This window comes from Lampetra planeri, chromosome 4, assembly GCF_965212315.1.
Source record: "Lampetra planeri chromosome 4, kcLamPlan1.2.h2, whole genome shotgun sequence".
NCBI lineage: Eukaryota > Metazoa > Chordata > Hyperoartia > Petromyzontiformes > Petromyzontidae > Lampetra > Lampetra planeri.
Window position 1 is genome coordinate 4399888 of NC_136110.1, and position 27067 is coordinate 4426954.

The following is a 27067-nucleotide window of genomic DNA, read 5'->3' on the forward strand; positions in this document are numbered from 1 at the left end:
TCCCCACGAATGGCAGTCACCCCCATTTACACACACACACCCACAAGATTAAATGTGGCTTTGCAATTAATTGGAAAAAAGTCCAAATCTATGAAGCAACACAATGGTTGGTTTCGGTTTATTGTGTCAGTCTCATAGCAGGGTGTGTGGGGAAATTATAAAAAGGGCATTTGCAGGGTATTAGTGGGAGCAGTCCCCTGAAAAATCTCATCTGCAGCTATTATCTGCCATGCATGGGTTGCACTGCTGTGCGAGATTTCCAAATAAATTCTTTACCTCGTGTCCTGATGTAGCACAATCGGAAACACATTTGGAGGACCCCCCACCCCGCCCCCAACATGCACATTTGTATTTTGACTTTGCAAAAAAATGTATGTCATCCATTTTCAGGTTCTTGGTGGCAGGTAACTTCAGGATTTATAGATAGGGCACGCAATTAAATAATAATATAATAGCCCGGAGTCTTGCGGATTTTAACATAAATGCGTGACCTTTAGAGGAAGGCTTTCCAAAGTTAAGCTGAACGAGGATATACAACAGAACTATAATTTACCCTAACCCCATCTGGCTTTTGCTCAAGATATGTATACCTTTACGCATTTGTATATAGAGATGATGGCTACAGGCATTATAGGTGTGTGCAATATATCACCCGGCCATCTCAGTCTTGTATATGCCGTACAACATTCGTCAACGGCTTTAGCGCCACATTCCATGGGAGGTAAATTACTTTTTTTCACGGATGTATATTTCCGTACACGAGTGAACCAAGTGGCACATGACTTCAAGAATGATGATGGGTATTGTGTAAGTGTCCAGCACAAGACTTAAAACGACATAGAGAACATTAGGGGTTACGTCACCCAGTGAGCGAAAGCAATCAACGTACGTGCTGTCACTTTTGGAGGCACATATTACGACATTTAGTAGATTGTATTGTGGAGTCACAAGTACAGGCTTGACTTATTTGTGCCAAACGTCAGCTTCCTCGCCCTTCTTGATCACCGTTATAACGTCGGCCATCTGGTCAACCTTCGCTAATTGTGGATGGTGCTCATTCTCCTCTGCTGCCTCCATAGCCTGCAACGTCCTTCCCCCAGCTACCCGTGCTGTCGACTCCGTGTTCTTGGTCAAATCCAGGCTCAAGACCTTTGTTTTTTTTTTTTAATCTGTCTCGGATTGATTCCCTGTCTTTTGTAAAATTAACACGCCCGACTTTTTTTCCTGTACAGCATCTTGAGATGCGCCGCGTTTAGATGCTACGGAAATCCAAATTGTAATGCACATTGTGTCACGATCGTCTAACCCACGCTGAACCAGCATGGTGAAGTACGGTCAATGAACCCTCATGCATTGGTTGGCATGGGGAGACCTTGGATTCACAAAGGGCTGTACTTGTATTTATCTGATTTGTTAATAACATATGAGCCGTATCCGGTGTTCCACTTGGCAGTAACAAAGGTTCCTGGCAATCTTTAAGCCAAAGTGGTTAAAGAATATCCATTCAGAATATCCAGATATCCAGAATATCCATTAAAATATATCCCGAGGTTTGTCAGCCAACTACCTTTTAGGGGTATGGCTGTGACTTGGGAATAACCGTGTCTCTCGATTTGGCATTGACTAATGATATAATTGATAATTAATGGATTTCCAAGAAGGGGCCCACTGTGAACATTTGCTTTGTCGGAATCATCCATCCTCACCACACGTGGGACCTGGGGCATGATGAGTCTCCCAAGAGTTAACACAAGGGTCCCCTTCTGGCCTGTTTATCTGCTTAGCGTTGCGAGTTATGTTTGGCTAAATTAACAAAGAGATATATATATATATGCTTATATTTAATAGGTACAGTTAAAGTGATTTGTTGCTCAATTGAGTATTGCGGCAGCATTCATCTCCTGCTACAGCCCCGAGCCAATGCACAAACATTCCACATTCCTATGGCGAGTGTGAGTCTTTCCATCGGGCAACCACTGTCGTCTTGCCCATACAGCGGTATTAATTTTAATGTCCACGTAGTGATGGTGGGCTGAGTCAGCATCCAGCAATCATGATTTGAACCCACAACCTTCCGATTGCGAGCCGCTCACTCTCACGACGAGCTATCTGGCCAGATGCATTTATAAAAGAAACATTTTTAACTAAAAGAGCACGTATATTGTAGAGGAATGACAAGACAAAATCCCCTACGTAGCCTGCTGGGGGAAAGTACTGCTAGCGAGCGCCTATTATTGTCAGTGTAACACGTGGAGAGTGGATTGGCAGGGAGGGGGTGGCTAGCCCCACGTCCGGCCGCCTTTGTCTCCACCATTGTTGCACCGCATCAGGTACTCTTTTAAGGCTGAGTTGACCTAGGGGAGATGCCCACAATCAGTTCAGATATTCGCCACCGGTTTTGGCTGTGAACGAGGGTTGACATCAGGGTCAACGTGCTCGTAGCACGGTGTACTAACCACGCCACCACCGCTCCCCACATGCATGACACACGGGCGCGCGCACACAAACATTGCCCAGGTACAGAAGCCGCCTGCAAATTTGCGTCGTCGTTGCTTGAGCCACAATTTAAATGGGGGAACGATGTCGGGCCCTGGGGAAGTGGGGATGAGGCGTGGGGGGGGGGGAGTAAGGAAGTGGGGACAGGTGACGATGTGGGGAGTTGAGGTTGGTAAGTGAGAAGGTGGGCAGGTAACAGGTAAGTAGGTGGAGAGGTGGGGAGGCCAGGAGGAAGGGAGCTGAAGCTTTGATGAGGTGAGGAGTTGAGGAGGTGAGCACACAGACACTTGCGGTGCATCGCTGGAAGGAGGCCTCACCGCAGAATGTAGAGCATGACGGCCCCGAAGGTCGCCAGTAGCAGCACCAGTGCCACCACCACTCCCACCAGCACTGCAGAAAGACAAACACAACCGCAATCACCGGCACGATATCGTGCAACAGACACGTATATCTTGTAGATGATAGATGTGCAATATTTTTTTTACGTTGACTTTTTGGTCCTAACTTTATCGTCCCTTCGCCGGCATTGGATGATGAATGGCATGTAATCTCCCGCTCTTTCTCTTCACCTTGTCCAAACAGGCACTGTAGCGCACTCTTTGTTTTGCTTTGTGATTCGCAGATGGCAGTGAGGCGGTGGTTGCCGGGCGGTTAGTTATCTTAATTAGAAATGTTTGTCCGCTCTCCAAGTTAGGTCACTCAAAAACACAAATGAACATTTTGGAGTGGGGAAGTTTCGTGCCAATTCACGATGCATCGCTAATTCCTTGTCCAACCTTTATTTCTAGATTATCAAAGAAATGACGGACAAACGGCGTTTGGTAAAAACCCACACGGACGATGGGGCAACACTCCAAAAGCCCCACAGAGCCAGGGCAACGATCGAGTTGGTGCGCTGCTTCGTGCAGGCACATCTCGATCGCTGGCCCCTGCAGGAGGGCATCTCGCACGTATGATCCCGACGTGATTCTCTAACCCTGGACTATGTGATGTAGGTGCAAACCACCAATTAGAGTGGTGTGCACCTACATCACATAATCCAGGGTTAGAGAATCGAGCGCTTTGCCCCTGGAGTGTGTCGCTGCTGTCAACACAGCATCAGCTCACCTTGCCTGTTCATGGCTCCTGTGGGGGGATAACACAAATAAAATAGTGTTAACATAACAAACAAATGTTACAGTTTTGTAAATGGAAGATGCCGTGTACACTGCATAATTAACATTCTATGTTTACAATTGAGTAGAATACGATTTGATAATTGCAAAGCATGCACTCTTGTGATGTAGGGACGTACTTGTGTTGTCATCTGGGTGCAAAGAGTCAGAATCTAGAAAAAGAGAGAGCAAAAGTAACGTTAGAATGTTAAGATAATACATATGCAATTATATTGGGAGTGGTGGCACAGTGGTTAGTAAACTGCGCTATGAACCTGGTGACCGACGTTTGAATCCCAGCCATGGTTACTATCAGTGGTGAGTGATATTTTAACCGGTTCTAGGTACCCCCCTTCAGAAACCTACACTGCCAGCGTGTTGTGCCAATCAACCCCCCGTTATTGGCACAACACACAGAAAATAGTCAATTGACAATATATCATATTCTTGGTTCTGAGGACGGCTGCTTGCGTTGTGGCCGAAACGTCGTGAGAATTTTATCATGTTTTATTTTTGTTATTTTATTATTTCCCTTCTACGTGACTTTACCGAAAGAACCAAGAATGTGAATCCCTGCAGTCACGAAAGCTTTAAATCGACAATATATCTCATAGTAATAATAATGTGCAGTGCATTGAGGAAGACCTAACAGAGAATGGCTTAACGACACAAGAGATTTGGTGCCAGAAAGATGTGGCACTACTTGAGCATATTGGCACAAGACAGAGGTTAAGTGGAAACAAATGACGGAATGTGCAGTGATCACCTACGGGATATTTGCGCATGTATTGTGGTGGTGATGATGATGATGACAGTGCATTGTAAATCCATTGCTGGTCGAAGGCTTTTCCGTGCCATGTCAGCCAGGGGAGTAATTTAACCAAACTGCACCACTTTGGTTATGGTTACTGCACATTGGTGTAGTAGTGGGCAGAGGTGTGGACTCGAGTCATGTGACTTGGACTCGAGTCAGACTCGAGTCATGAATTTGATGACTTGCGACTCGACTTGGACTTGCATAACAATGACTTTGTCCCACCTATGAGATGTGGACTCGAGTCATGTGACTTGGACTCGAGTCAGACTCGAGTCATGAATTTGATGACTTGCGACTCGACTTGGACTTGCATAACAATGACTTTGTCCCACCTCTGGTAGTGGGAGCCCAGGACTGATTCAAATGTCACTCACCGCTGACGCTAGCGACGGTCAGGTATAAAACTCAGAAAACTGGTTTCACACGGCAGTGCACAAACAAACACTGCACCACCACTCCCCCCCGCGGATTCACTATAGTTTGCTCAACCACAATTATGGTATTATTTTGCGAGGATTACTGAAAAGATATCCACTATAAAACCATACGTAAACATCCGTTCGGCACGGGACGTTAGCACGAGTGCACGCGGTGTTCAATGTGGAATTGGTTCAGATAGATTCCTCTGGTTTTCGTTCTGTATTGACCACATGGCTCGGCCCAGCCGCTACGGTCACAGCTATTGTTGCCGTCTTCCTCCTCTCTCGGGCCCAGGCCCTTAATTTACGTCGCTGTGAATTGAAGGAAAGAGGTCCGGGTGGGGGCAGAGAATATCCACGAGTCTTTCTTTTTTTTTTCCAGCGAATGGCTTGACAAACACAAAGGCTGTGCATTCGTGAGGTAGGCCTTGATAACGTGTCGTCGCATTAATAATCAGGGCACGTTAAACATCTGCGAAGGTTGTATTTTAAGAAATGTCTAACACCAGGGGAATTTTGCATGGAAGAGGTTTCACACGTAGCCTGTTTTGTCAATCGACTGCTGGATGAGGGCCATTCCACGCTCCGTGGGTCATGGGGGTTATATATTTGGCCGTATTTCGTCATGGCTGGTTGGTGAAAGCAGGGAGCATAGATGTGGGAACAGAGAAGTACAATACAACAATCGATGTCCCCACAATGCCCTCTGCTGCCCACCAATGTAGCAGCACAGCAGCCTGTAGCAACTGCTGTGCACAGCGGGCGCACATCCTCACACTCAACCCTTGCTTAGCTTGCGCGATTCGGCACATTCCAAGAGATATTGTTGGAGGCGAGAGGTTTCATAGCACGTAGGTTATACAAAGTGCCACATATTATTTGAACCATTTATGACATAACGGTGATATATGCTTCCTGCCAAACATAGTGCACTATTAGGGCGACTACATCATCTTCAGTGTTGCAGTGCACATCATTTGTGCATTCGCCAAACGACCCACTTTGCATGCACGCCGGCTGTAGAAATATTTAAATCTGAATTGTCAAGTGAGAGCATCATCTTCTTGGTTCATTTTGAGTGCGTTCCACGATTTCAACCGACGGAGATTTATTTGCTCCAAGACATGAACACAAATGCGCTGAAATGTTGATTCCTGAATAATGAGCACAAGTGATTCATTAAATACCGAGTCGGGTGGTGGAGGGTCTACACAACACACATTTTGGTCAAATCGTTCTGTGGCCGAACCCAAAAAATCTATTATAAATCTGTTCAATCCATTTTATTTGTAATAAAATATATATTGTAATATACCATATTTAATAAAAGGTGCATTCACTGTTTTGTATTGTATATTTTAGATTTTCAACATTACAACCTTGCATATAAATTTTGATTTACAGATTTTTATTGTTTTATATTTTTATTATTTACATTTTTCCCTTCTACGTGACTTTACCGAAAGAACCAAGAATATGAAACCTTGCATATGTTTCTGTGCACGTGTGCATTTGAATATCTGTGTATGCATATGTGTTTGTACATATCTGTGTTAAAAAAAATATAGAAAAAATGCCCATTATGTATTGTTATATTAGAATGCTAATACGATGCTGAGAATACAAATTGAGTACTCATGGCTTTCTAATTAGCCAAAATAGGTCTTAGAGCCGCAGGTCCGTAGGAGGCACAATGCAGGTCAGTAAATATGTGCACTCATGCTGCGTTTCCATGACCACTGGGAAGTGAGCTGGCTCCGATCGTGAACTGAGCTAATGGGATCAGCCCCGTGTTTCCATGGCAACTCTACTGGCTGACTCGGAAACCAAACTGGCTCTGGAAGACCCCTTTTTTCCACTGGGACATCCGAGCCAAACTTGCGTGGGGCCCTTGCCGTATGTGTGAATTTCCAGTCAGGGCCAGGAGTGGCGGGGTTAATAAAATGTTCATTTTGCGTGACGTATTTATGTATGTACTGTATGTATGCATGTTTAACTTCTTTCGCCGCACACCGTACGTTGCCAACGGTGTTAATCAGAGGTGTGGGGGAAGGACAACGCAGTAAACCCAAAAAGCAGTTCTAAAGAAATTCCAGTGGCTTCCTAATATCGGGAGGAAGAGCCTTCCGGACGTACGTCAGAACACCGACACGGTGAACCGCGTCGCTGAGTCAACCCTGTTCACTGCGTGTAACGCCAGCGGCGCGCCTCGACTGGCGCAGTGGAAAAACAACCTGGCGTCACCTGGCGACTGTATGACAGGGCCGTGCTGGGGCTGAGTCAGCCCCACGCGGCTCTTACTGTGCAGTGCTCACGAAGTGCACGAGTGGGCCATCGGCACACGGCGTTGGGAACCACGGGACCATGCTGTGCCACCGAGCCAGCTCTTCCAGTGGTCGTGGAAACGTGGCACAGAATCGCCCGGCCCACATGCGTGTGGTTGTCAGAGGTGAAAGAGCAATGTGAGGGATATAAAGACCCCCCTCCGCCCCCTCCTGGTGATTCACGAGCCCCACGCACGCTCTCCTACCCACCAGAAGTCGCAAAGGGGTTTTGATTCCTTACCCGTACCCGTACCCGGCCGAACCAGGGTCGCAAATGGGTACCCGTTCCCTACCCGTACCCTACCCGAAATGAGTGACAAACGGTTACTCACCAGTGACTCACGGCCTACCCGTACCCGTACCCGGCCGCACCAGGGTCGCAAACGGGTAGCCGTACCCGGCCGGGTACGGGTAGCTGGGTATCGGGTAGGGTACGGGTATCGGGTACCCGGTTGCAACCTCTGCTACCCACCCACCCACACACCCACAGATTGACTCGGCTTTGAACTCGCACTTTGTTATCCCTACTCCCGCTCGTTCACGTGAGAATCAAAAGCCGGTGAAAGATCGTGATTAAACGCTGTATGCGTGCGTGCGTGTGTGTCGCCATCCCAGGAGTGTATATTTTCAGTGCAATTATCCTGGTGGTTCTGGGTGTTAACGTGAACAGAGCCTTGCAACTTTATAAACGTTTGGGCTGAAATAAACCATATAATTCCAGGATGCCAATGAGGCATCCTGCAAACATAATGAGGCGTTCGCATAATCACGTAGACGGTGCTATAACTCGCGTTGAACTCTTATCTATTCCAGCTTTGATAGTGCTTTTTGTTGGTGGCCGCTTGACGTTTTGGACCTTTTGGCCTGTGCTCAACAACTGCGTGTTGTCTATTGTTTAAGCAGCATCATATCGTGTCGCTGCTATTCAACAGGCAGGTCACGTACGGTGCGGCCAAGTTTGGGTATCGCCATCTCTTCCAAGGCATCTGGCCAATGTGGAAAAGTAGGCCAAATAGCATCTAAAGGGGCTCTCTTGAGCCTCCTTTAGTGGACGTCCTTCCGCCAGCAGCGGTGCGAACAAGCAAATAAACGGTTGCACCTTTAACACACCGCGCTGCAAAGGGAATGGCACGTCAAGTGTCGTTATAGAGCTGACCGTAGCACGCACACGCAGGCGCATCTCGAGTCTTGGCATCGTTCTCGAAAAACGCCTGCCGTGATTACTAACCCCTACAGGGCCTTGGAGCACACATTCAATTACTCTCCTTGCTCACCTCTTCAAACTGATTCAGTGAAACATGAAATTGAGTGAAGGTCCACGGTCGTGACTGCAATGAGGCCAGCGCGTACGTGCGCGCGTACGTGCGTGCGAGCGTGCGTGCAAGCGGGCGTGCGTGCGTGCGTGCGTGCAAGCGTGCATGTGAGCGTGCGTGCGTGCGTGCGTGCAAGCGTGCATGTGAGCGTGCGTGCGTGCGTGCGTGCGTGCGTGCAAGCGTGCGTGCGAGCGTGCAAGCGCCACCACGTGTGTTTGGAGGAGCCGAGCGATGGGCTTTGAGTCCCACGGCCGGTGTGATTTGAGGGGCGGTCTGGGTTGGAGTCGGTTGTTGCTCTGTTAGAAAAAAAGAACGCAGCACGCGTGATGCACTACTTGACCGATGCAAGTGTTGGCAAATATTATTTTTAGACCACTGGGAGAAATCACTGCAGGTGATTTCATTAAGATTTCAGTCAGGCTGAATGAATGACTTTGAGCAAAATGTTGGCCACTGTCTGTATGTCATCATCATCCTAGTTGCCATTATCATCATCACCACCGCTTTCGTCATCACCATCGCTGCCTCGATTAACACCGTCACCACCCGTTACCATCATGATCACCACCACCCATCTTTATCATCACTATCACTACCCACCATCATTATCATTATCATCACCACCATCATAGCCATTGCCCATCATTACCACCATCATCACATATCATTATCATCTTCATCACCACGATCACCCATAATTATCACGACCACCACCACTCCCAATACCATCATGACCACTACCCGAAGTGACCATCACCATCATCATCAATAACGCACCACAGATCGTCGATCAGCAACATCAATCAGCCATTGCTTATCCTCCGCTGAATGACGGCCTCCGCATTCCATCGCCATCACCTCACGCTCCTGCGACGCCACAATCCGTCCCGCTCCCGCACGGGTACTGATCTGATCGCTCCATCCTGAACGGCGGTGTCTCCTTCCCGGTTGCAATCTTCCCTTCGGGGCTGCCAGTCCGTCGCCACTCTCATCAATCTGCCATCATCCCTTCTAAGCAACGATGTGTCGTCCTTTGCCCAAGAACACCGGCTTCTCCGAGCAGTCGATATGATGCGTCTGATTTTGTGATTGATCCATGATCTATGCTTCCATGCATATTTAATGATACTTGGTGCTTTATAAAGTGCTGTATAAAATTAGACTTCCCCTTAATGTTGCAACTGTAAACCGACCTTGGTGGAAAACAACTTGGCTCTGCCAAACACCTTGAAATAAATAGGGTCAAATGTGTTCTGGTGAATACTGCATTTGTGAAATACTTGCTTTGTTAAATAAGCCTCCTCCTCCAAGCTTCGTTTATTTTTGTTCCTTTGTTTTTCTTTGGGTAATTTTTTTCGTTGGGTTTTTTAAAATTTTACTGGCAGAGGTTAAAATGTTGCCGTAAATTATTCCACAGAATGAGGCAGTCTTCCCCTACACAGATGGTGTACATTGTCTGCCTTGTATTGCATAGATGTGATAAATGATAGGATTGTGTTTAAAATTAGTTGGGCCCATTCGTCTCTGCCATCATGCTAACAATAAACTATAGATGCAACATAAGAAAAACAGTACTCTGAGTGCATTCTTTGCTATCATCATGATCATGATTTATCTACAACTGCATGAAGGTGTTCCCAAGCCTTCGCCATGTATTGTTGTCTCGAGATACAACAGTTGATATAATTTCATCATTCCATCTCCAGGCATGTTCTCTACCTCTGACATGCCACTACCCGTCATGCATATGAGGGTAAAAAAAAAGATCCTCATCACGATCTCCAATCATAACAAATCATCAAATCGTGGGCAGTGACTGGGTGAATCATGACACATCACCAAACCCTGACTACGGGAGCCACATGCAGCAGTGGTTGGCATGGGCCCTGCAACAAGGAATTAAATACGGCCCTCTCCTCTTCCTAGCCCAGCACCTGGGGCTCTTCGGCCCGTGGGCACAGGCGCACTAGGCCCCCCCGACCCCCTCCACCTTTCCATAGCCCGTTGCCTGCGCGCCTCCAGCCCGTCGGACCCAGTGCAGTCGCACCGCCTGCGCACGCGACAGCTACGGTGTAAACTGCAGCGCTTACCGATGGCGCTCGTCGCCTGCTCCGATGGCAGCTGGGCTCGCGAGAGGGCAGCGCTGACGCACCACAGCAGGATGGCGCGCGTGTCCATGGCGTTCCTGCAACACACACACACCTCGGGCGAGTCAGCACATTGTCTGCGGATGTTCCCCCCCCCTCCCACCACCACCGCCACCACCTCCTCCAGCGCGAGCCCCCGGTATGCGGCGCGTTGGTATTCAGCGCTCCGTGTAACGGTGAAGGCGACGTGCGCGCCCGTGCCAGCGCCGCTCCGGAGTCTTCCGCGTTGAATTTCGTTTTTGCCACGGCACATGCTGCGATTTGTTTATTTTGGTATGGCAACCGATACTTGGCAAACGACCCACTTTCTCTGCCGTGTTGTTATATTATTTCGTCCTGATGAACTTTTGCAACGGAGACTTGTGGTCTCAACAGGCTCCCACATCGTTCTAGATGCTTTGTTTTCTTCTAAATTTAATTGAGTTTTTCTCCAACGCTGTCGCGACACAACACACTCACACACGACATGAAACAAATCCAATCTAATGCATATCCATAGTGCGCATTCACTCAAGTTGCCTGACGTAGCTTACAAAACGATGATGTAGTTGGCATCGACTCGAGGCGTTGACATGTGATCGCTCTGTATTGTGGCCTTACCAACCTAAGTTGTGTTTCTGAGGTTAAGGAGGGTTGGGGAACACGTTAACCAGTGGTCTTGCTTAGAGACCCACCACTTTAACTACCCACGCGTTAAATGCCTCTGCATCGCGAGGGGTTAACAAACCCACGGCTCAGCGACCGCGGCGGTTGACTCTGAGTACGTGTTTGCTCTCATCTCTAAATCATGGCCGGATGATTGTGCTGCGGGGCCCCGCCACGTGAAGCTAATCCAAACAGCCATGCCACATGCCGATTGTGCATTGCGTTATCATTCCTGAGGTCGGCACGCTTTAGGAAAAAAATATATATATACACCCCGCCTTTGACGAACGAGGACAAATGAGCTCCAACCTTGCTTCTGTGCCGTCACGAGCACGCGCTTCTGGCCCAATTCGCGATTTTGGCGAACGCCCATTCTCGTCCAATTAAGTTGACGCAAACGGTCCCACGCATATTCCATCACGGACGATGGGGTTAAATTGCTACCTTGGTGCGTTTTTGGCTGTTTCCTATAAAAAATAAATTATTAACTTGGCCCAATGCGTTTTTTTGTTTCGTTCTCTGCGTTGGCACGATTCGCCCACAGTGCGTGCCGTGATTTATCCAGCAACATGTTAAGACATCACTGAGAGACAACCTACAGCAATTCGGACAAAAATCCATCCGACGGTTGAATGCTGAATGTGCCGACATGGGAAAGCTTCGAATACGCAGGAGAGCACAGACTACGAGTAGGTTCAGCGCTTGGTCAGCAGCCAGTAGTCGTGCACATTTTGTACAGTCATAGTACAGTAGTAGAACTCCTCTCATCAACGATGACATGGTGGGCGCACTTCACAGATCCCGTCAGTAGATGTACGCAGTAAGCACCGAGAACAAGTCGCGAGAAGGTGACCCCCCCCCTCCCACCGACTTCCAAAGTGTGACTGTGCCATTCGTGTTGTTGGAATATGCCGCTCGTGGTGCGTTGGAGTACGACGTGTTCTCGAATGAAAACGAACTTCTTGAGATCTGATTTTTGTGTTTCGTTTGCTGTCTGATTAGCACGGTTGGCTCCGTACGGTGCGCGACAGAAGTTCACACGTGTTTATCCCGAACATAGTTTAAACTCCACACATCTCGTGTTCACGTTTCATAATTAATGGTCGGCTATTTTGGGCTCGCCTCCTTTTTTTAACCTACATCTCGTCGCGGGCACTCTCCGCTGCCTGCGGGTGAACCTTGCGCGTCGGTGCGGAAACAGAACGTCGAACGCGTCGTCGCGCACTTTCGAACGACGGAGCCCGTCGAGGGAGCGAGGCGCGGTCGCCGCTCTCCGCCGAAGGCGAAGTGGATTTCTCCACTCGGAGGCTTCCGTCGAGCGGCACGACGCGCACGGGGCCGCTTTTAACGGGGAAATCGCACTCGAAACGTTCAAAGGGTTTAAGGCGCAGCGGCCGAGCCGGGTGGCGTGGTGAACGCGATATTAAAGGTGGCACTCGGGCGATGACGCTACAGGCTGGCGAGTGTTTTCTAAGATTGGCACGGAGGTGGGACGGGGGAGAAGTTTGGGGCGATGGAGGAGGAAAACGCTCAGTTTCCGTCGGCGGTCACCGACACGCTTCTGAACGCCCGCTTCAGAAACTCTTCAGCACTGAGCCGGAGCGTGTCAGTCACGACCGCATGGGGCACCACGGTGGCAAGATGTTCGCTACCTCGCCTGCTATGGAGGAGGTCGTGGGTTCGATCCTGACCCTGACGCCTGCTGTATATTTGGAGTTTGCATGTTCTACCCGTGGTCGTGTACATTTTTTCTCTGGGCCCTCCAGTTTTTCCCTCCACATTTATAAACATGCGTTTGGAGTATTTGGCTGCTATACATTTCCACGTGATGAGCCACTTTGTGAAGCTATCATTTTTGGGCAGTTCGCTTCTGAAAAAAAAACTGCATAGATCAGTGGGCCTTTACCTGGTATTATAAAAAATAGTTTAGTTAAAATCGTTTTAGTTTGATTAAGAAGGATTTTTCTTGAGGGATAACATATCTACGGGATCATGTTTTCCATTATCGAAATAATGAAAAAAGGAGAGCGTCTGCTCTTTCCGGAAATAGTACAGGAGGTGTTAATCAAACACCAAATAGATCCCGAGTGCAGGGCATCACGTCTGCATTATTCACACAAATGCTCGTGTGCAAAACATGCAAACAAACGTGCTTTCGAAATGTATGTTGTTCACTTTGTGCCGTTCTCTGGACTGGCGCTGGTGCGACAAGGCTGTGAAGAAGGATGTCTCCGGTGTCGGCCAATCAGTTTCAAAGACAACGCATACACGATAAAAGCATGCTTGTTTGCACGTTTTGCCACAAGCGTGTGTGGTTAATGCCGACGTGATGCCTTGCAATAGGTGTCTGCTTGGTGTTTGAACAGCTTAACACCTCGTGTGCGATCGCTGGAAAAGGAAAAAAAAGCCTATTCTTGTTTTTAATCACGAGTGATAACACGTTCGTGTCGCGTCGGTTGTAATTTAACTCTTAGCGTAGCTCACACGCTCTTCTCGCGAGCACTCCAACCTCGGCTGCACCCACAGGACCTTTCGACAGGCAGGCTTCTTCTTGACGTAGAGGTCCCCGGTGCAAGCCCCCGGTGTGTGGGGGTTTTGGTCCCAACAAAGCTTCTTGGGGACCAAATATTAAATTGTCAACGTCGTCTGTCGAGACTGCCTGCTGAGTGCAACCAATGTTGGAGAGCTCACAGGAAAGGTGAGTGGCCTATTCTAACACATTGCACCTTCGCGAGAGCGGCGTTTCTCAATCCTGTCTGGCCCACGCACCACACGGCCGATGTAAACATTCCCGTGGACCACACAGACCCCCCCCCCCTGCACCCCTGGTGAAAAAAACACAATCGCTTCTCTTTCTCTCTAAATGCCAGTAACACAAAACGATTCATATTACTGGAACACAATATTTTTTTTAACGCAGCTATAAGTCTTTTTTTTTAGGGAGGGGACATTTAGCTTGGGTAGTTTGATCAGGATAGTTTACCTAGCTTCATTTTTACATAAAATATGAATACATTTCCGTGACAAAAAGGTATAAACATCGTCATTATTTACGGATCAACCTGCGTCTGCATCACAGCCCCTCGGACCACACCGGTGGTGCCGGGGGACCGCACCCTGAGCACCACTGCACTAGATAGAGGGAGCATGGTAAAAAAAAACATTAAAATAACATATAGGACAATCATGTTTGTGCAAGTGCTGAGCTGATCTTGTATTGGCCGGCCTACATAAAGCACGAGCCGCAGCAGCTGGCAACTCGATATCACCGGGGCAGAATGCGACCTGCTCAGTTCAGTTCGTGAAGAAGCACCCAGGTGGTGGAACGAAACGCCGGACATCATGCCGCACAACACGCGGCAACCAGCCTGAGAACACGTCGGAAAACCGTGCGGATGCCGGTGTCTGTACCAGGGGTTGGCAACCAAATCAACAGGAAGAGCCACGTTATTTTAGAATTCGGTAAAACAAAAACAAACAAAATTCTACATTACAATATCCGCATTGCACGTGAATAATGCCACAAAATTATCCTTAAAGAGCCGCAAGTTTGCCGACCCCTGGCCTGTACGAAGCCTGCGCGAACGTGCATTGCCATCCGGCGTGAACCAAACACAGCGTGAACGCTTGCACACGCGGCCTCGCCCATCTCCTCGCTCTCGCGGGATTCGCAAGACTGCCTCGGGTCCCTGCCGGGAGGTGTTTCATGATGGGGAACTCCGAGGGGAACGTCTGTTCTTTTGGGTACGGAACGGACGCCGAGACGAGAGAGCGGCGGGCGAGATGTCCTCGAAGATTGCCGCGTCTGCGTGCAGCGGCGCACGAAGGCAACGGTGCGTTCGTGTTTTCCCCGATGAACGCGACGTGTCCGTCGGTTAAAGGGCATCGTGTGAAATTCGCATGCGAGCACAGCCCTTGTGACGTGCGCTGTTGTTCGGCGCAAACACATTCCAGCACGAGCAAAGTACGAATATCTGGGTTTTTTTTATTTTAACTCGCAGACACCGTGAGGCCCGTGACTAAAAACAATAGGAAATTTGATACTTGTTTTTTTACCCTTCCATCTGGCAACAAAACTGACACCTTTTTTTACAAGGAGTCATGTTTGCATAGACCACAATACCTGCAGTCATAATGCAAACAAAAAACATAACTCTGATAATGTGCACTGTCCTTGAAGTTGATTGGTCAACACCCGACACAGTTTTCCTGACAGCTTTCCTGTCTCGGGTGTGGACCAATCAACTTCAAGGACAGTGCATATTATCAGAGTTATGTTTGTTGTTTGCATTATGACTGCAGGTATTGTGGTCTATGCAAACATGACTCCTTGTAAAAAAAGGTGTCAGTTTTGTTGCCAGATGGAAGGGTAAAAAAACAATTATCATATTTTTTACTGGCAAATGAGGCTCCAATGGTGTAATTAGGAAATGTGTTCAACGTGCGCGTGCTCGCACTCGCGTCTCGTAGTTATTAAATCGTTCTGTCTCGAGAGTGGGCAAGCGAGCATACCTGACCCATTTCTTCACAAGCACTCGCCGCACGCAATCTAAACAAATGTAACGCGGTTAGGATGGGGGTCTCCGTTGGGCCGCAGAGGAAATCATGTCGTGCCTTCTTGGCTGCGAGGAAGACTTTAATGGAGAAAAAAAAACGGATGTTTTAGCGCTGAGGCAGAAAGGGGAACCTGAGAAGGGAAGGCGGGTTTGACCATCTTTGGAATCGCGTCCGTATCCTCGTGTCGTTTTTCGACTTTCAAAGCACCCATGTGTTTGCCTGTCGTCTGCTGAACCGATGACGGGAGGGGGGAAGATGTGTAATTAATAAATAAAGACGAAAACTAAAAATGAAAGGGATTCATGTGCAGACAATAATCACCATTATTAAAGTAACAATGTGTTGTGCCAATGCTAGCAATCACATCTGCGGAACAGTCTGTACGAGCTAAAATAAACCCTACGTAGCTCTCGATAATGGTAGAAACAATCTGAGAATTTTTAAACGTGTATTCATTCATTTGGCCATCCGCTAGGAGGATGTGCAGTGGTTAGATCACATTTTTCTCGAAACCGAGCGACCTGAGTTTGAATCCGAGACATGGTTAACATCAATGCTGAGTAGTACATTAACTAAAAATATTTTTTTAATTAATTTTACCAGATAAGGCCCACTGAGCTATACAGCTCTTTTTCAGAAGCGAAGTGGCTTATCGTGTGGAAATTTATAGCAGCCAAATACTCGAAACACATGTTTTTAAATGTGGAGGGAAAAACCGGAGGACCTCGAGAAAAACCAACGCGACCACGTGGATAATGTGCAAACTCCAAACATACAGCAGGCGCCAGGGTCGGGATGGAACTCACGACCTCCTGCATACCAGGCGAGGTAATTAACATCTCACCAGCGTGACGCCCGCTGGCCTTGCCTCCCCCTCCTTAACAGCAAGCTGCATGGAGCGGTGCGGTGAAGTATGGTCAATAAACCCCATGGCCTGCATGGCGTGGGAAAGCCTTCACGCAGCAGTGGATTGAGAAAAGGTTTCCATATTATTACTGTTTATTAGTTTCATACGTTTTCACGATTTTCTCAGGTTACATTGGCAGCATATCAAAACGATATTTATTGCATATTTTGTAATATAATTCCCCGATAATAAAATTGTAATTTCCTAACTTGTCTTATTATCTGCATATAACCACTCAATTGGTTAATGTATTCGTGTAAAGTATCATAGAAAAACGTGAACCATAGAAAAGTTTTCCACTACTTACAAATGACTGCTCTTATCCTTGGTAAACGGGATGATACTTGGCGGAACCGGATGACGTCTTTCAGTTAAATCCTTATCCAAGTGCAGATAACAGGAAGGTACTGTCTGCCAACTTACAGGTTCCTTCTTTCGTCCACAAACAATTGTGGATCACAGGAATACAAGCTACATGCGCAAAGCAATATTTTCCGTGAATTGATTTGGGGATACCTATATGCGGAATGTGGGTGATAGGAGGGAATATGAGATGAATTGCACTGTTGTGAGTAAAAACTCAAATATAATAAAATGAACAGGTCAAGGCGCAGGACAGCAATTTATTTCTCACACCCTCTGCAGGTGTCAGGGCCTCCACTGCCCTTGTGGTGGACATGTGGCCCGTGGCCTACTCTTCCACTTAGGCCAGACACATCATGGCGGGTATGGGAGTAACCCACATGGCCGAACCGTTCGACTTTTAACTGTGGCGCACCCATTCATCCTGCCGTGTGGACAGAGACGCAGGGGGAGGAGGGGATATTAGAAATCTGAACCGGTGACCTCTGGATTGTAAGTCCAGTGTACAAACCACGATATCCCGGCCGCACCCACGAACCGCACCTCCGATTGGCACGGTTGGCTACGTACTTTGCGAAAGAAGTTCAACATACGTACGTACGTGCATGCGAATAAATGGAAATTAAGGTCACAAAGAAACGCGACGGAAGAATCACATTTGGAATGCTTCGCAATGCATGCGATTGCTTTTGTATATATACGTTTTCAGTTTTCAAGCGCAGTGTTTATGTGTTCGCTCCGAATCCACAAGGCAGTTCCCTCCGTCTGTCTCTCTCTGGAACTATTTTATTTGCTGCCCACTCTTTGGCACAGAAGCCCGGTGGTGTGCCCGGGTGCCTGGTGTTTACAGTGCATTTATCTTGGACCGCTTCCCAGCTCAGTCATTGTACCGCGTTCTGAAGCGAAGATTCAATCTTTCTGACACGCTAACATCTTGCCTTTTTTTTGCAATTCGTCGTGCATGCTGGACGTGTTCGTGCGTGTCGCCATTGTGTTGCGGAGCTCGAAGACGTTTTTAAATAGACACAATACCTTAGGCCGTTCGTGGTAGTCCAATAAATAATTGCGCCTGCTTAAATCGTGGCAGTCTTGAAACCAAACGCTGTAACTCTATAGTATTAAAGTTATTTTATTATGTTTTATTTTTATTATTGTATTACTTCCCTTCTACGTGACTTTACCGAAAGAACCAAGAAGATGAATCCCTGCAGTCACGAAAGCTTTAAATCGAAATTTAAGTATTAAAGTACTTACTTGATTTAAAAAAGAATGGTTGAATTTTATATCGTAATAATGATAATTATCTGAATTTTCCCATGTCAGACTGAATGATGTTTGGCCAATTCCATTAATGAGTGTTTTGTTATCTGGGAGGAGTCCCTGTGGAAAACCAAAGCATACAAGGGAATAACACCCAAAGCTACACACAGATAAAATAATCCATTTGTTATCGGAGCCTACGGACCAACTGCGTCCCACGCACCTGGAACACTCACCGCCCGTTACAATCATCGATCAAAACACTCCCTCCCAAGACAAACGCATGCTGGAAAGCGTCACAGAATCCATGCACATGCTTGAGTTTTTCCCTCCTTGTTTTGTCGGGATTGTTTACTCCGTGGAGAGAACGCAGCCCAACCCCTCGGCACGTGTTTTGCGTTTGTGTGCTTTAGCCAGATGCCAGAAGAGGTCTGCAGGTGAAGGAAATGGGCAAAAACGATTGGCGTCATAAACATAAAAAAAACATTCGCTGCGAGAAGTCCCGCGTCTAGACAGCCTGACGAAACATCCTCAGGGTTACCCATCCAGGGCACACGTGTTCAAAATTAGATTGCAACTGCCTGCCTGCCACACCCCGTCCTGTTTGTTTCTGGACCAAAGGTATTGAACAAAACAACTCACGAATCAAACGCGTACGCGTGTCATTCAGACCGTTGCCGAACAAAAATCTTTTCGCCGCATTGTTATGGCGAAGCGTCTCTCCACAACAGACGCACTCCTATAAAGATCCTTAACTGTAAGACTGAGAGAGCGAGGCAGTCAACGGAAATGTAAAAAAAAATTGTTGAGAAAAAAAAGAAAACAAAAATGCGAGGGCAAACAGCTGAAAGGGAACGGGGCAGACTAACAGATTGTTGCTGCGATGGGGTCGGTGCAGTTCCTCAGGCTAAAACAATGTTATGCTTGGGGTTTTGTTCGTGATTACTGATGGCCCTGCTGCAGTTCCAGTAATAAAAAGAGGAAAATAACGTTGACTCGGAAACCTAAATCTACTCTAAATTCGGACAAAATTGCCGTCCGTTGTTTTTTTTCTCCCCAGCCGAAGAAGCTCCCTCCGCAGCAGCACAGGGAGCGAAACGTCGGACATCGTGGCGAAGCAACGCGGGAGCATTGCGAGAGGAGGCATTGTGCTCCAAAACTCCTGGAGCACATTACGGGAGAATGCTAAATGTACAGGCGACTCCGCTTTAAGTGTGCGTGAGTAAATAATGAAGTCGCGTCGTTACAAAATATTGGCAGAACGCGTATTGTAATTACGAAAGGGGAAGAAAAAAAAATGTAATGAGGCCGTTTGCATTGTTTGTTGTGAAATCCGGCACAGTAATTGAGGCCGGGCATTGAGTCATGGCCAGGATCGCACGCCACGTGGAAAATCACTGCCACCGCACATTCACCCACGGCTATTTAATTGCAGGACAAACAACATTGGTTGCTACCGGAATTCGTCTTAAAGGGTTGTGGTGGCAATCTGCGCTGAGAATCAGGATGTTGCTCAACATCAGTATGATGTTTCATACACTTCCCGCTATACACAGAAATAAAAAAAAACTCAACGTATTTCTTAATAAGACTGCGGCCTTTAAATAAATACATACGACATATATAACGGGCAACATTTCAGGCAGTGTAAAGTCACGTAGAAGGGAAGTAATAAAATAATAAAAATAAAACATAATAAAATAATTCTCACGACGTTTCGGCCACAACGCAAGCAGCCGTCCTCAGGTGAAGACCAGGTCTGTCGGGGAGACAGCGTCTCCCACGGCTCCCCGACAGACCTGGTCTTCACCTGAGTACGGCTGCTTGCGTTGTGGCCGAAACGTCTTGAGAATTATTTTATTATGTTTTATTATTTTATTGTTTCCCTTCTACGTGACTTTACCGAACGAACCAAGAAGACGAATCCCTGCAGTCACGAAAGCTTTAAATCGACACGGCACAATGTTCACCGTGAAGCCCACTTGCAGCCCCTTTGCATCACTCCACTGCTGCACGAGGTCCTCCTCCCCACGCTGTGTGGGTCGTGGGGGTTATTCGACCGTACTTCACCGCGTTTGTCAGTGCGGGCTGGTGAGGCTGGGGAGCGTGGGCCCAGCGCGCAGCACAGCGATGGGTGTTGTTTGCCGCACTGCGCGCACGTTTAATACATCGACAACGCAATGCATACGACGCATTAAATTGCACGATACGTATTAACGTTTTACGCGTTATAACACTTTCCTTCGGAGTGGGCAGGTAGGAACTTGGTCGGACGGCGCATTCGTGCATGACAGACAGACAAATAATCCCTGGTGGGCAGTGTGGAACCTGATGTTCCTACCTGTATAGAAGATCACTTGACTTGAGGTAGCCAGGCAGCCAGCCAGGTAGCCAGCCCCCTTAACTGTCGGCCCCTCCCCCTTGCTTAGGCCCCTCCCCTTACCACCCCTCCATTAGGCCCCTCCCCTGACACCCCCCCCCCCTCCATTAGGCCCCTCCCCTGACCCTCCTCCCTTAGGCCCCTCCCCTCTCCATACCCGGCAGCAGGTCTCCACCAATCAAAGAGCTGTTTACATTATATATTTATTTATGCACGACAGACAGACAAATAATCCCTGGTGGGCAGTGTGGAACATTGTTCCTTCTTGTATTAATCTCGCACGTAACGCATTGAAGTCTGTGCTCTACAAAATCTCACTGCGGTTCTAAAAAAAAAATGTCCCTCCTCCCTCCAACGATTTAATAACGGCACATGCCTTGCTATTTTGCTCGGTGTTTTTGCGAGCTAGTTACATTTAGCTTCTCTTCACGAGGTTCCAATGTCATCGCATTGCATTGCGTTGTGCTGTACTTAGAACACAGCTGCAATTTTTACTTTTTTCTAGGAGAGCACTTGGACAGAGACACATCAATGATGTGTCCACCTCCGCTCATCTCCGCCCATCTTGGCTGCACCCTTGAACCCAGTTTCCCTGCCAGCACACCCAATTTCAACCTGATACGCTCACTGATTTGCTAAAGTAATAACTTCTTAGCTAAACCGGGATGCTGGCTGGCGTCACGGGCACACAGAGGCAAGAGGCTAAAGCGGGGTTGTGCAATCATCGCCATAATCACCGTTTCCTCAGTCACCGTAGTTTCATTTCATCATCATCGTCTTCGAAGTGATCGTCGTTATTGCTGATTGGAATCAAGTTTCAATTGGCATGACTCCCTGATCGTGAAAATAAACGTTTTGCCTGGCCCTGTTTTCATTTTCTCTGGCCTCAAATGAAGTTAATCATGACAGTGTGCACTGAACTCATAGTGGGTCTCATATGCAGAATGTATTTAAAAATATATATATATTCTCAAAGATTGTGGAGGGGAATGATGTGGATATTCTAGCTACTGAGTGAATCATCGACCATTGTACCGTACATTCATTACTCGCCGGCAACCCCAAGACCTTATTACAGTTGTATAATCCGAGCAGTGCATTTAAAATGTTGATTTATTGAACATACAGCAATAACAGTGGGCAAGTTGTGATCTATAGGATATTTCACAGTATAAATGTGCAGTTTATTTCCCGCTGTCACATTTATTTTTTTACAAAGTAGAGGCAATCGTTCGGTAACCAACGCGCAATTACATTAAAATGCAAATGGTGAAAAAAATACTCGGTGTCAGCGCCTCGGGAACAAGAGTACGACGTTAAAATACGTTGGCCTGAGCTTTACCCTAATTAATCGAATGTTGACTGCAACTTTATTGCACTTCATAATGAAAAGTAACATCCAAACGTGCCGAAAGCAGAAAGCGTTGAATCATTGTGCGCGAACGGCCATGAACTACGGCTTACGAGCGCGGCCATTGACAAAGATGATGGAACAAAAAACTGAGAAGTCTTCAGAGAGGCATCGACAGAAGCATCTCGCCACCGTGGTGCCATGGTGCCATAATGTTAACTACCTCGCCCGGTATACAGGAAGTCGTGGGTTCAATCCCGACCCTGACACCTGGAGTTTACGTGTTCTCTCTCCCCATGGTCGCGTAGATTTATTTTTTCCCGGGTCCTCCGGTTTTTCCCTCCACATTTAGAAACACGCGTTTAGAGTATTTGGCTACTGTAAATTTCCACGTGATAAGCCACTTCGTTGAGCTATCATTTATGGCCAGGTTTCGTTTTAGTTTATTCTTGGATTTACAATGAGAGGCAGGAAGAGGGACACGTGGATTCGAGAACACAATCAACTAAATGACTTAATGGCCTTTGTCAAGTAAAGCAAATGGGGCTTTGGGCAGGACACATCCCAGGAAGCGATGATGGTCGATGGTCAAGGAGAGAGTGGAACGCACTCGATAGAATGTCCACTGAGCAGGCGGAGTGATGAAACCAGCTCGCGTGTAGGTGGCGACGGTGGATTAGGGGCCGTCCATAAATGACGTCACGCGATTTTGGACTATTTTTGACCCCCCCCCCCTCGTCACACGGCGTCACAAAAAGTCAGACCCCCCCTCAAATATGACGTCACAAAGCTCTCCCCCCCCCCCCCTAAAAGAAACTATATTTCCATTTTGAAAATAAAACATTCTTCAAATCGCTTTAAACTATTGTCATTGTAGTGTGTATTTAATGTTATAACAATTAGTGTTGTTATAACAATTCTAGTTTTGTTTAAAGATGCGCATTTTGATGTGACGTCACATTTCTGAACCCCCCCCTCCCCCTCGTCACACATCGTCACAAATGTCTGACCGCCCCCCCCCCCCCAGTTGCGTGACGTCATTTATGGACGGCCCCTTATTATTATATCGCAGGATTGCAAAAGAGATGATGACGGCAGTGAATTGATCACGACTGGTGATGACAACAACGACGATGGCTGTAGAAATTCACGACCCTGATCGTCACGCGCTCCGTGGTTTTTAAATCCTTTATATTAAGTTCACTCGCTTGCTTGCTTGCGCGCTTACGACCGTGCAAATCTTTCGGTCGTTTTTTTAACCCACTTACCGTGATCCAATCGAGCTGACATTTTACACACAGACTCGTTGTGCGTGACAATTTATTTTCGTGAAAATTTTTTCCAAAATTTTACACTTTTTAGGAAAAAATCTATTATATTTAATTACCAATTGCTTAATGGTGGCAGGCAATCATCTGACCCATAGGTGGCAGCCATCTCAAGCCAGAAGACGAGAGGACTTTAGCCGCCACGCATGTAAAGGATTTATAGTGAATAACTTTATTTTTACGGGTTAATTTTTTGAGGCTCGGATGCCAAACGGAGCGGTAGTGGTTATGAGCATGCCGCTCGCAACGGGAAAATGCGTCAGTGCACATCCTGTTTGGCGATTGACGACGACTCGATCCTTTCGTTTCTTTTTGCCTTATAAGCAACGAGCAACACCCTCAACAAGAAGTCAGCTGTCGTGTTTGAATAGATTTGCCCCCAACCATCGGAAAGCACAAACGGATAATTGCTGCTTGTATCACAATTCTATGTGACCATAATTGTCACTAAGATCTGTACTGTATAACATCCGTACCGTCGCAAGATGCCCATGAAATAGAGCCGAACAGCTTATTGGGCCCTTCCTGCTGAAATACATACAATCTATCTGTCGAAAATATATCTATAGGAATGCAGGATTTTAATGACAGGACATGAGCACTCCCCTCTGTTTCGCCTGCTCACTTGAGCTGAAAATATAATTCGCATCCATTGAGTGAGTCAATCCACTGCTGGATGAAGGCCTCTCCATGCCATGTTTTGTCACGGGCATAGTTTGACTATACTTCACCATACTGGTCAGTGCAGGATGGTGAAGGCCTAGGACCTGTTCAGATATCACCCGGCACAGATGTTAGCCAGGGCCGGGAATCAACGGCTGACCTGATCATGGTGGATCTAATCTCCAGCGACATTTTCGTTAGGAAATGTGCTTGCTCTTCAACATTCTTCACAGTCCGCTGAAAAAGAAACGAATCAATTGGCATATTTGCCCAGGTGACAACTCGATTTCGTTGGCTCTGTCGGAAGGTGAAGGGATATTATTAATAATATTGACAGGAAACATACACGATCCGAGCCAATATAAACTAATTATGAATAATAATATTGGTCGGCTTTCCCCACGTATACAATTAGCAAACCGCGTGTCGTACGAATGCACAAAGGCGTTATTCGGTGCGCGTATCTTGTGTAAAGCGGAATCGATCTCAATCGATGAACCTGCGTAGTGTTGCATGTCTGCTACATAAACACCATACTCTTTGGTTCTTTCGGTAAAGTCACGTAGGTAGAAAAAAATTAACCCGTAAAAACAAAGTTTTTCACTCTAAATCCTTTATATGCGTGGCGGCTAGAGTCCTCTCGTCCTCTGGCTTGAGATGGCTGCCACCTATGGGTCAGATGATTGTCTGCCACCATTAAGCAATTAGTAATTAAATATTTTAAAAAAATTTCCCTAAACAGTGTAAAATTTTTGAAAACATTTTTCACGAAAATTAATTGTCACGCACAACGAGTCTGTGTGGAAAATGTTAGCTCGATTGGATCACGGGAAGTGTGTTAAAAAACGACCAAAGATTTGCACGGTCGTAAGCAAGCAAGCAAGCACGCAAGCAAGCAAGCAAGCGAACTTAATATAAAGGATTTAATAAGTATAACCCGTAAAAACAAAGTTTTTCACTATAAATCCTTTATATGCGTGGCAGCGAACTTAATATAAAGGATTTAAAAATATATTCGCCTGTGGAGGACGCGGGGATCGATCCCGCGACCTTTGGCATGGGAAGCGAGGGCGCTACCAACTGCGCTACTCCGCCACGGCCTGTGGAGGGGTTACGCTCTGGGCTCTTACACTCTGACGTTCAGCCAAAGCCATTAATGCGTTCTATTTGAATATATGTAAAATAATTTTTTTTGCCTAAAAAGTGTAAAATTTTGGGAATTTTTTTCACGAACAATAATTGTCACGCACAACGAGTCTGTGTGGAAAATGTCAGCTCGATTGGATCACGGGAAGTGGGTTAAAAAACGACCGAAAGATTTGCACGGTCCTAAGCAAGCAAGCAAGCACGCAAGCAAGCAAGCAAGAACGCGAACTTAATATAAAGGATTTAAAATAAGAATAGATCACGACGTTTCGATCGCCACACAAGCAATCGTCATCAGGTGGGAGAGAGAAGAGTATGGATTCCTGCAGTCACGAAAGCTTCAAATCAAGATTACATAGACACTGGGCACAGCAAGGTGCACGTGTATGCTTGCATTGCAGAAGCAATATCCATTTCACGGTCATTTTAAAGCCTACATTTCTCACCCCCCCCCCCCCCTTAGTCTTTTCAGAAACATAGCAACGGACGGATGTTTGGTACAGTGTGCGGCGCTCGCTACACAAAAATATAAAGATCCCCCGTATAGCCTTAACAGACTGTAGGGGCAAGTGCTGTTAGCGAGCACCTATGAAGGCCGGAACGGTACACGAGGGGGTGGGTGGCCAGCACCACGCCCGACCGCCTTTGTCTCCCCAGTGGCGATGTTTACACACCGAACCAGGTACTCATTTCAGGCTGAGTCGACCTAGGGGAGGACCGGGATCGGTTCAGATAATCGTCACTGATATTAGCCGTGAGCGGGAATCGAACCCGGGTCGCCAGGTTCACAGCGCAGCGTAGCGCTAACCGCTACACTACCGCTCCCCCTCGCTACACAACGCACTGTGCCACCATCACAATTGTGAAACGAACAGAAGCTTGTTTATTATGTAAAAAGCTATTTAGCCTTCCTTATCTGGGATTAGCAGAGCGATCGTCAAGGCGCACTGGACATAATGAATCGATATGAGCCTCAGGTGTCCTGCCAGACCAATGCCGTATGAAATGCAACACTTTATGTGGTGGTCAGCAAGATGAATGCCATTATGGGATTGAGTGGGAGGGAAATTTTAAGTTCATGGTGCTCTAATGGCCATTGTGCAGCGGGATCAATGATCCAAAATATCGTAGTAGTTTTACTATTTTCATCCTGCGATGACCTTGTGTAAATTAGGGAAGACTGGTGCAGGTTGAGACGAAACATTTCGAATGTATAGAGACGAGTAAATTTCCAGAAGTGATTAATTGATTTCGATTTAAAGCTTTCGTGACTGCAGGGATTCATCTTCTTGGTTCTTTCGGTAAAGTCACGTAGAATGGAAATAATAAAATAATAAAAATAAACATAATAAAACATATTTTATAATAAAATAAAATGTTTTATTATTTTATTTTTTCCATTCTACGTGACTTTACCGAAAGAACCAAGAAGATTATTCATTGATGTGTTATATGATGTATGCCACACCGCGCTTGGATTAATTGTCGTGATTTGAAGTGGCGATCCCATTAACAATATATATTCTTTTTGTCGTGCCTTTTTCATCTTGTTATTGATGATCACTTTGTCTCAATTATATCGTGTTGTCTGCTTCAATATCAACAAATCTAACATTAGCATATCATTTGCGTGCAACGTGCAGGAATTGTAAATACTGTAATCATTCTAAAAATGTCCGTACTTCTTTAAACACAGTGTCTCAAGGGCATCAGCATCATCCATTATGTATCGACTGCTGGATGAAGGCATTGTCACGCGATCATCATCCCGCATGGCCCAGTGCTGCTACCATCCCT

The 27067-nt window shown here is 46.8% G+C and overlaps 1 protein-coding gene across 1 annotated transcript in view; it reads right to left on the bottom strand.

The window, feature by feature from the left end:
* The window catches only part of LOC144717595 (receptor-type tyrosine-protein phosphatase alpha-like), a 99512-nt gene that overhangs the window by 44564 nt on the left and 27881 nt on the right, over nucleotides 1–27067 (bottom strand). The window contains exons 2-6 of the mRNA XM_078593085.1: nucleotides 10614–10708; nucleotides 8730–8819; nucleotides 3791–3823; nucleotides 3604–3621; nucleotides 2814–2886 (exon numbers count right to left, since the gene is read on the bottom strand). Coding sequence (XP_078449211.1) covers nucleotides 2814–2886; nucleotides 3604–3621; nucleotides 3791–3823; nucleotides 8730–8819; nucleotides 10614–10701 — 302 coding nt within the window. The 5' untranslated portion in view covers nucleotides 10702–10708. The remainder of the gene's footprint in view (nucleotides 1–2813; nucleotides 2887–3603; nucleotides 3622–3790; nucleotides 3824–8729; nucleotides 8820–10613; nucleotides 10709–27067) is intronic.